The sequence below is a fragment of the Daucus carota genome, chromosome 2, assembly GCF_001625215.2.
Source record: "Daucus carota subsp. sativus chromosome 2, DH1 v3.0, whole genome shotgun sequence".
NCBI lineage: Eukaryota > Viridiplantae > Streptophyta > Magnoliopsida > Apiales > Apiaceae > Daucus > Daucus carota.
The window spans coordinates 58,334,387-58,345,184 of record NC_030382.2 but is presented as its reverse complement, the minus strand read 5'-3'; the positions used below and the strand labels follow the sequence as shown (position 1 = coordinate 58,345,184).

At 35.9% G+C, this 10,798-nt stretch overlaps 2 protein-coding genes across 3 annotated transcripts; one reads left to right on the top strand and one right to left on the bottom strand.

Annotated features, from left to right (window-relative positions):
- Positions 1-817: 817 nt before the first annotated feature.
- On the bottom strand, positions 818-3,954 carry LOC108206437 (growth-regulating factor 9). Of its 2 annotated transcripts, XM_064088462.1 has the most exons (6): positions 3,853-3,939; positions 3,661-3,741; positions 3,319-3,562; positions 1,944-2,394; positions 1,652-1,809; positions 818-1,390 (listed from the first exon to the last, which is right to left on the bottom strand). In XM_064088462.1, the coding sequence occupies exons 2-6, from the start codon at positions 3,676-3,678 to the stop codon at positions 1,044-1,046; spliced, it is 1,218 nt and encodes a 405-aa protein (XP_063944532.1). In that variant the 5' UTR covers positions 3,679-3,741; positions 3,853-3,939; the 3' UTR covers positions 818-1,043. The 2 variants fall into 2 exon arrangements, with proteins under 2 accessions (XP_063944532.1, XP_017232230.1); XM_017376741.2 differs by lacking the exon at positions 3,661-3,741 and having other exon boundaries at positions 3,319-3,594; positions 3,843-3,954.
- Positions 3,955-5,954: 2,000 nt separating this feature from the next.
- LOC108205960 (fasciclin-like arabinogalactan protein 8) lies at positions 5,955-7,587 on the top strand. The gene has a single exon (XM_017376095.2). The coding sequence runs from the start codon at positions 6,148-6,150 to the stop codon at positions 7,393-7,395; it is 1,248 nt and encodes a 415-aa protein (XP_017231584.1). The 5' UTR covers positions 5,955-6,147; the 3' UTR covers positions 7,396-7,587.
- Positions 7,588-10,798: the final 3,211 nt, after the last annotated feature.

Genomic DNA, 10,798 nt, shown 5'->3' with positions numbered 1-10,798 from the left:
GCTTTTTTGTATATTGGACCCATATTTTTGGATAAAACTTAACAAACAAATGAATATTTTTTGCAAGTTCGCTGTCCAAATTATAAAATTTATTCTCAAAATATATGAATATTATAAAACTAGATATGTAAGAGAGAATATAATCAATTAGTAATATATAATCAAAATATAAGTTATAAATTAAAGGAAGGAGCATTATCGATATATACCGAGGTTTGCCGCTGCTAAAGTGGGAGAGAATAAGAGAAGATAGCGATGACAACATGTTGACACCTTTATTTGGGTTAAGTTATGATAGTTTGCCTCTTTAATTAAAATATTGTTTCCTCTGTTTTGCCAATTAGAAAGAGGATGAGGTAATTGAGACCAGGGAACTCTATATGATTTGGATTGCAGAAGGTCTCATATCAAGTACAGTGCGCAGATTGTGTATTTGTTCCTATGATGATGGGGATGAATCAAGCTGAAAACCTTTTGATCAACATGTGATTTCACATATTCGATCTCTTTTCATTCAGAAAGCTAGCTCCACTGCTATGGGAGTGTGGCTGGACAAAATCCTCAGCCTCGAGAAATTTAAGGTGCTTCGTGTTTTGACAGTGAACAGATATGAAATTACTATGACACAAAGTATTGTGATACATTGAGATAACTCATTTGACTCCTCTAATGAGTCTGGTAATTTATTGCACCCATTTATATTTTTTTTAATATATTTTTTAGTAGCTAAATTAGGATTGGTTAGAATATTAGCAGGTACTGTATTTGCAAACAAGTGTCGGATGAGATGAGGGAGTAGAAGTCTCCGATCAAAACATAGGAAGAACAGTTGCAGAATTCAAGTAGATTGACCAAATATAATACAAGCACAGTAGATCAACAAAATATAATACCTTCACTGGACTCTACTAGCATTTTTTAAGTCCTCAAAATACCATTAGTCACTAAGTTATCATTTTATGTTAAACATGGTACCAAAGCGCACTACCTCTACATTATCCTAATCAAACAACAGAAGTAACAGATGTCACGGGACAGACCTTTTAAGAAGGTAAAGGCAAGATGTGGGAGGCACTGGTATTTTCATCTGTGTCGGTGACGGTGGCAGCATCACTGCTGCTGCCACTAGTAGAACTGTCTAGATTGACGACAGTTGGTTGAGCACACTTCACCGCTGAGATTGAAGCAAGAGCCTCAGAGGCTGCAGTAACAATCTCAGCTTTGGAGGATGACTTGCATCTTTTCGACCCTCTATGCATGTGGCTATCACAATACTTCTGCTGAGGAATAGCTTCTTTACTACACCGCCATCTTTTGCCATCAGTTCTTTTGCATCTTTGTGTCTCGTCTGCTGTGACACCACGGTGTTCGTACACTTGGAAACTGCTAACTGCAAGTGGGACAAGAAAAAGATTGTATGGTAATTTTATATCACATTTTTCATCAAGTTAAAAGTGCTTATTCCAAAACAACATCTTTGGCTAGCTACAGGCCATTAGCTATGCAGCAGACATTATATTAGTGGTGTCAAGTTGGCAACTAAAAGCATTGTCATGAGGCAAACAAAATTTTTTTTACATGGAAGTGAAATAGTAAGTAAGCGGAAGGGGAGGAATACTAACAAAATCACATGGATATAATTACGCCTTACCAGTAACACTGTCAACTACACTCTTTGCAGAGATGCTAAGCTCTGGAGTTACAGGGCCACCATTCTTGTCACCATTTGTGCTGTTTCCCTTATCATTCTTATTTTTATTATCACCGGAACCAGTATTTACACCATTACGGCTGTCACTATTCTCTCGGCTGATTACATATTTACATTGACATTGTCAGTATAATTGAGAAACTATTGTGTTTGTAACTACAGGGGTATCCATATAATTATGCAATTACTGAATCTTATTACAGTCTGATAAGAGGAGTTGAGAGCATCTAACCTGGAAGATTTATCTTTCTCTACAAACTCGCCAGCAGTTTTGCTTTTACCATTAGCAGAAAAAGTGGCCACAGCTGTAGTGCTACAAGTTAAACCTTTGCTTTCATTAGAAGATGGGATTTTTTTTTGCTGCTTTTCCGGATCGGGGGTGGAAACTTTGGTAATTGCATCATCATGGTCATGAGACTTGATCTTTTGACTGGCCTTCCTTGAAAAAGTAATTGTGGGTGTACTAGAACAGGGATAAGTGATCTTAGGTGTATTAAGTTGTAAAGGACTGTTAGAAGTTTCCACGCGCTTTCTTGAACGGCCTCTGTGCATGTGTCGCTCACAGTACTTTGCATTAGGAATCACATCTTTACGGCACCTCCACTTATTGCCATCAGTTCTTCTACATCTCCCAGGTTCAGGATCCATCAGGCTCTTATAAGTGATTCCCCGAGGACGGATATCTATGACAGAAATACATTAGATTTATTTTTTATGATTGAACCTTCTAGATTTTGAAATGAAGACCAAATCCAGGACATCTCGGATAATATTCCAGTTCTTTTCAGTTAAAAATAGATACTAATCTTAAAACAGATATCCAAACTATATCAATTCCTCAACTGTACACAGTGGTTCAAGGTGGATGGTTCGTACATATTACTTGGATATCACGACACAAATTCTTACTCTGGATGCACTCAACTGGCTGAACTCCAATAATACCCGGTAACTTTATCAACTTACCTATAAGAATTACTTCTTCAACCTTACAACCTTAGGCTTCTTCAGGACTCTCACAAAAGAAGTTGAAGATTCAGTAAGACTGCTTATTAATCCCAATACCGTTCCACCACCAATTTTATCCTATCCTATAAATCCAACAACCCTAAATATTCTTAAATAGTTTAATAACAATATTTGAAAGTAACCCAATCACAAAAAGTTGTAAATTCTTGTTCAACTATTACAACACTGAACTCCTTTTTCTGAAGAGTAAACACAATAATCTGGTTGGTCAAAACCCTAGTAGCCGCCAGTTCCTCTTCTAGAGATGTGAGAGGGTACAACTCGATTCTTACACAATGACAGGGAGACATTGTTTTATTTTAACGACTTAACAGCCTTGTTACTAACAACTCCAACAAGTATCTAGACCAGGCTTAGCACCAACAAGCTTATTCCAAGGTTAAAAAGCACAAAACTAACAACTATAACATTACTTTTCTTTCTTTTTAGCCAGGGTAAATTAAACAAAACACACAAACACACATATTTCTCAACTATCAATCATAAATCCATAAATCTTCATGGAATCAGAAAGAAACCAAGAACTAAAAAAACAGATACAAGTAAACAAAAAAGTATAAATCAAGAAACCCACTTACAGCTTGAGAAACTACTGGAAATTCCACTACCTACAGAGCCAAGAACTGAGCTAGCAACCCTCTTCCAAATAGGACCAACAAGCTTAGATGGTATATCAACTCCAGAAGCTATGTAGTTAAAGATAACAACTTGTTGATGCAGTTCCTGCAACTGATTTACACTAATAACTGGTCTCACATCTGCACAAATCCCAAGACCAAACTTTGACTCATCTTTGACTGCCCCTTCCTTGCCCTTATAATTCTTCTTCACAAGATTAACACCCTTTTCAACTCCTTCAATAAAAATCAAATCTCTACTTCAAAACCAAAATAGTAATAGTATAAGTTATAAGTACTTACAATACAATGATGCTCCATTTATGTCTCAGTAGTAAAGACTAAACATGAGGAAGAAAATCTTGTGAGTAGGTGCAGAGAGACCTGCAGGGTTTGCAGAGGCAAAGAAGAAATATATGTGAAAGCATTTGGGGCTGGGTGAAAATAAATTTTATAAATTAAAAAAAAGGGGTTAAAATTTACACCTACACACACCTCATAGTGTGTTGATATCACAACTGGCAGACATGCAGCAGCAGGGAACCCCATCTGGATTTGGCCAATTCATTTAGAAGTATTTGCTGTGTAATACTCCCTCCGTCCCGGCCAATTCTTTACGTTTGGTTTGGGCACGGAGGTTAAGAAATATGTATAAAGTAGTGAAAAAAAGAAAGAAAAATAGGTTAAGTGGTGGGACCTACTAATTTTTAATGTATAAAAGGGATATAGTGGAGTAAAAGTAGTGTGAAAAGGAAGTAAAAGTAGTGTGAATAGGGAGGAAAAGTTGGGTAGTGGTGGGACCCATTGACTATTTTTGATAAGTTTTGAAATGTAAAGAATTGGATGGGACGTCCCGAAAAGGAAACTGTAAAAAATCTGGTGGGACGGAGGGAGTAATAATAAAGACGCTGAGTGATTAAAGTAATTAGAACGTTAGAAGTTCTGACAAGGGCTCAGGGCTTCAAAAGTAATAAAGACAAAGGGCTGTTCGGCGAGAAAAGACTTATTTCGAAAGAATATGTATTTATCTAATTTTTTAAAATAAAAATTAATAACATATTTTTGTTTATTATGTGATATAAAGTTAAGATAATTTTTTAAAAAATCATATATTTTTATTTTGATATAGACAATAAGATAACTGATAACAGACATACTGAAACCACTTCTCATCTTTTTAATTGGACTTTTAAAAGCACAGATAATTTCTCGCATAAATACTTAAGAATTTATAAAAATCAAATTACAGAATGAAATGAATAAAAAATTTGTTAATAATAGAATGATGACCATTTTTTAATAATTTATTTTATATATTTATTTATGGCTACAATTTTTTTGAACTACCACGCGGTTAAAAAAACAGGGTAGAAAGTTTGGTCGCAACTAGACTATATAGTCCATACTCGTCACATGGAAATAGTACCACGTGTTATTGGCATATGTAGGTCCACGTACCACTGGAGTGCCCACGTGGGCTCCACTAACGCATGTCACTATGTCAGAGTTGCGGAGTTCTGGAATCTGGATACGTAATAGTAATATTACAGGCTCAACTTTGTGATCACTCGTCACATTTGCTCTCATTTGTGACTGGCCCAGACACCAAACATTTTTCATTTGGGCCAGATTCAATTTCGGGCCTTATTTGACTTGGAAAGTATAACCTCAATCTAACAGCATCAATCGGTTACTTTTGATATGGACTAAAATTTATAGCAATATATCATACCAAAATATTATGCATTTGTTTCCATGAATATTTGGTAGTTAAGAATTGTACACTTAATTCATCCGTTGCAAATATCATCTAATCTGAATTTAAAATATAAGAATAATTTGTGGATAGTTCAAATAAAACGTGATTATTTCTGGTTACTGTTTCTTTATCGCCACGAGATTTATTGTAATATATGTACTGGTTGGAAATTTGGAATAGTATTGCCTTTATTATTTTCATTCTTTAATCTTTTACAGGTGCTTCTATTTTGTTTCATCTAAAATCCAAATTTTTAAGGATTTTAATTATTTATTAATTTCCTATGAAAGTGAAGGGAGAGAACAAAAACTTTAGAACGCTAGGAAATGCTTCCATTGTTTATCTATATGATATGAATATGATGCTTAGATATGCGACTGTTCGACATGAATATTAAAAGCACGGAACATGCTTCAACTACAAGCTGTGTCTTTGGGTCACACAAGCATCAATTAAAGACCCTCCCCAAGAAAAACATCAAATAAAGACCGATTTCAACACCTGATATACATTTCATTTCCTGCACTGTTGCCGACAAAAAGTATTTGCCAGTCCTGAATTATTATTTTTAACGATTTACCAAAGTATTATCCAACCGCATTACAAGTATTTTTTTTTAACACTTAACTCTCCCGAAGTCTCTAGAATTATTTTATTTTACTTAATGCATGCAGCGGATTATCTTTCTTGACAGAATCAGTCTAATAGTTTTTCTTCCTTGTACAAATGTACTGTAGGTTATTATCACAATCCAAAATATACGTGTAGGATATTGTGTGTAAATTCAAAATTGAATGTGTATAAAACAGCTTGATTACCAAAAAAAACTTTCCATATCTATAATCCGTTACATCATTACCTTAATACAACCTTAATTACTGTCCTTAAAACCTCCAAACTCAATCCTCACAATTCCCGATACACTTTCACAAACCATAGTTAAATCTCCCTTAACCCACTGTTATATCTCATCAACCTCCATATTACACCCACTCTCATCTCTCTCGATCTCTCTCACTTCACCATTCCCAATGTCTCTCCCAGCTCTCATCTTTCTCCTCTCTCTCCTTACTTTCTCCCACGTTCTCTCCGCCACCAACATCACCGACGTCCTCTCGTCCCACCCCGAATACTCCCAATTCAACACCTACCTCTCCCAAACCAAACTCGCCGACGAAATCAACACCCGCCAAACCATCACCGTCCTCGCCGTCACCAACGCCGCCTTAGCCCCCCTCGCAGGCAAGCCCCTCTCCGTCATCAAAAACGTCCTCAGCCTCCACGTCATCCTCGACTACTTCGACGCCAAAAAACTCCACGACATCCCCGACGGCTCCACTCTCTCCACCACCTTATACCAAACCACCGGAAATGCACAAGATAAAATAGGCTTCGTCAACATCACAGACCTCAAAGGCGGTAAAGTCGGGTTCGGGTCGGGCATATCCGGATCCAAACTCGACTCATCATACACCAAAGAAATCAAACAAGTCCCTTATAATTTCTCCGTCATCGAGATATCCACGCCCATCATTGTCCCATCAATCTTAACCGCCCCGGCCCCATCTGATGCCAACATAACCGGTTTACTCGAAAAAGCCGGCTGTAAGACATTCGCCGGTTTATTACTCAACACCGGCGTATTAAAAGTTTATCAATCAGCTCTCACAAAAGGCTTAACAGTGTTTGCGCCCAACGATGAGGCGTTTAAGAAGAAAGGATTGCCTGATTTGACCAAATTGACCAATGCTGAACTGGTTAGTTTGTTACAGTACCACGCATTGCCGAGTTACAGTCCGATTGGATCGTTGAAGAGCTCGAAGGATCCGATAAGTACGCTGGCCACAAATGGAGCTGGGAAGTACGATTTGTCGGTGGTCACGGCGGGTGACTCAGTGAGTCTGAAAAATGGACTCGGTGAATCGAGGATCGCGGCGACTGTGATTGATTCGACTCCGTTTGTTATATATACGGTTGATAATGTGCTTGTGCCGAAGGAGTTGTTGAGTGTTTCGCCTTCCCCGGCGCCGACGCCCGGTCCGGCGGAGGCTCCATCGCCGGCGGATGATAGTCCAGCGCCGAGTCCGAATGCGGATGCGCCGGCTCCGGTTTTGTCGCCGCCGGCACCTCCTACTGAGAGTCCTAATGCGGGGCCGGCGGATGCGCCGGGGAGTGATTCGGCGGATGATAAAGCGGCGGCCGGGGATTTTGCACCGGGAAAAGTTGGTGTGTTCGTTACAGTGTCAGTTTGTGTAATTGTGGCGGCTTTGGTGTCCTAGATGGTCATTCCACTTTCGTGTCTATTTACATTCCATCTTGTTTTAGTTTTTCTTTTAGTTTGTGTGTATTTGAATTTATTTTGGGATGGTCGAGTTATAATTGCTGCTTATTGTGGGAGTAGGTGTGTGATCCTCTGCTATATTAGCTGTCAAGATATTGGCTTTTTTTAGTATTTTTATTTTATATTTCAATTATTTTGTCTTTTGGTATATATGAATTGATTACATGCCATTTTTAACAAAAACACATATACATAAATCAAGCTGAGATATTATTTATTATACATCGAGAACATAAAATCCGTATGATTAAGTAACGGATTAAAATTATTTTTATATCAAAGTCTACAAAGTATAAAAAAGTTATTGATTTGATAAAATTATTTATTTATCGAAGCTCAACAAAAGGAGCACATTATATATTTAACATAAATTTAAATATAAAAATAATGAGGATGTCACATGATCCTGAGAAACGAGTCACGTGACGTGAGTTACATCTGGGACTGTCTAGAGACTTGAAGTAGTGGAGTTTTCTAGAAATGGGAGATTTTCTTATTTTGGCTATGAGTGGTGTTTGTGGTGCAGTGGAAACGTTGTTGGCACCAGCTCAGTATGAAGTCTCAAGTCTTTATGAGTAAGATTTTGCTAGCTGATTAGACTCTTTTTCTTAAAGAGCGTAACTGATTAGACTTGAAATGGGGATTTGATACTAGTAACGTCTGATTGTGATTCATTAAAAGCGTGATTAATAAATTAGAGTTAATAGAGTTCAACGTCGTTTTCAGCTTGTTTTGGGGACTGCGGAGGAAATACTACTATTGCACACTTTTTGTATCACTTGCAAAAAGAACGTGACAATTGCGAAGAGATTTTAAGAGCAAGTCCAACAGTGTCCTAGTTCAAGCCCTAAATATAATATAAAAAATTATGTCCTAGTAGTTTAGGACATATTCAACTAACTTCAACTCCAACAATGTGCCTTATTTTCTCTATATGTTTAATATTTTATTATTAAAAGTTCACTTTTATCATTAAAACATAATATAAAGTAAAGAGAGAAGGAGAGTGTTGATAAGAATTTATTATAAAATATGAGATAGGGCAAGGAGAGAGAGTGCCCCAAAAATAGGGCTTGAAGGAGTTGTCCTAGTGATATAAGGCATCACTAGGACATTGTTGGAGCAGCTTTTTTTATCAAATGCCCTAAATTTTAAGTTAGGACATCAATTTGAGGCACTCTTGGACTTGCTCTAACAACGATTGTGACAAATCCGTCTAATCGTGTCGTCCGGCCTCGAATTAAAAGGATGTTTATATATCTATTAACGAGTCGTAAGTGGAAAATTCTTAATCAATCAGATATTATTTGAATATCAAGAGATAAGTAAAACCATCATCAAAATGCTATTTAAATATATTAAAAATAATATAATAAAATAATTTGATTAAATATACCACATTAGTTTCAGAAAATACGTACGGTTAAATCAAGTTTTAAAATTTGAATCAGGAATAATGATCATCAGAAACTTGCGATACATCTCTCACCTCTCACTCCCTCTCAACCCTAGCCTCCATTAAAAAATTCTGAGGGGGCTTCTATCGGTTTTTACCGGTAGAAAGCCCCGATTTCTTTTTTCTGTTTCGTGTTTGAAATCTTGTTTTCCTTTTAAGAAGCTCTCAATTTATTTGGGTTTTGTTAGTCTCTCTTTCTTGTGAGAGTTAGAGCATCTCCAACCATCTAAATCTCTTGGCTAAAAGATGAGCTGGCATACCTAAAATATAAAAATTTAGCCAACAGTTCGAAAAACTCAACTCCAACCATACTCACCTGTTGTCTATAAATTTAGCCAACCTCCTGTGGATGGCTAAATTTGTCGAACCTCTACAGGTCTGTAAGAAAATATGTAGGAAGATTGTACATCATTTATTACCATATTAAACTGATATATTCTATTTTAACAATTTATAATATTAATAACATACTATTTTTAAATTATAGCCAACCAATATAGCCAGTACCATTGAAGCAAAATGTCTTACAGGTTCAGCAAATTTTACATAATGTCTTACAGGTCCAATTTAGCCAACGATTATAGCCAACGCCGTTGGAGATGCTCTTAGGTTTTTGTTTTGGTGTGTTTTGATATTCTCCATGACCGAGGTTATAGATCGGCATGATTTTTATGGGTTTGATTTAGGTGTGAAAGTTATTATGGAATCGCATCTATGATCGATTGTTCAAAACAGTCAGGTGAAAGTCAATCCGGTGAAAATCAATCAGATGAAAACGAGTACATATATTGAAATCATCTTCAAACCGTTTAGTTGTTTCTCCAAAAAGGAAGGATTCAACAGCGATATAATTTAGCGTCTGTCCCAATTTCGATTATATATATATATATATATATATATATATATATATATATATATATATATATATATATATATATATACTAGTTGAGAAACCGCGCGTTGCGGCGGCCTATAAAAATTATATTAATTATTTAATATTAACATTTGTAAGATGCAATAATTTTGTGGCTGTCTATAAAAAATATATTAATGATTCAAAATTAATATTTGTAGAATAAAATAAAATTTATATTATAAAAATCTTGATGTAATACTAATACTAATATATAAAATTGCAAAGTTGGACTATAATTCATGGTGAAAAATGAAAATAAATTTCTACACGTAATTAACAATTTAAAGAACGACGGATCTTAATTTTATTTGTGTTTTTTTTTAAAGTAATCATGTTCTTACATCTTCACATTCCTCCAATTTTTTTGGATTGATTGTGCACAAAAACATCTAACTTAAATCCGTGAGATAGCGGTTTATAACTACCCTTACTTGTAACAACCTTTATTTTTTTAATACTATATAACAGACTAATTTTGATATTTTTCATCCAAAAATTCCAGAAAATTAGAAAAATAGAACGAAGCGATGTAAGAGGCGCCACCTACACACCCCTCGCTTCTCCTTCATATAAGGATTTTTCTTGTATAGCGGTCTATAATGCATGAATAATATTTTCCTGTATACAAAGTAAATCATATAAAAATTAATAACAATAAACATGTCCAATGAACAAAACAAATATTATAAAAGAACAAAAACAAACATACATCACTAATAGTTAATTTATTGATGATATCATCCATCAATATCATGTTAAGACTATATTATTATCCCCTGTTTGGATTTGTCGACTCTCACATAGCGGTCTACAACTACTTTTGCTTGCAACAACTCTTATTTTTTAATACCGTATAAACAGCTTTCACTTATCGTTGCAGAAGAACGGCACCACAGAATTAGAAATCGAGCAAGAGAACTATCACCAGAGACAGAGGTAGGGTTGTGGTATTGAGAGAGAGGAGGTTGT

Excerpts from the sequence above, each read along its gene's own strand:
- LOC108205960 (XM_017376095.2), top strand. The coding sequence starts at position 6,148 with ATGTCTCTCCCAGCTCTCATCTTTCTCCTCTCTCTCCTTACTTTCTCC.
- LOC108206437 (XM_017376741.2), bottom strand. The coding sequence starts at position 3,906 with ATGGGGTTCCCTGCTGCTGCATGTCTGCCAGTTGTGATATCAACACAC. Across the intron at positions 2,395-3,318 it reads TTCCAGTAGTTTCTCAAGCT|ATATCCGTCCTCGGGGAATC; the intron begins GTAAGTGGGTTT and ends TTTCTGTCATAG. Across the intron at positions 1,810-1,943 it reads GAGAAAGATAAATCTTCCAG|CCGAGAGAATAGTGACAGCC; the intron begins GTTAGATGCTCT and ends ATATGTAATCAG.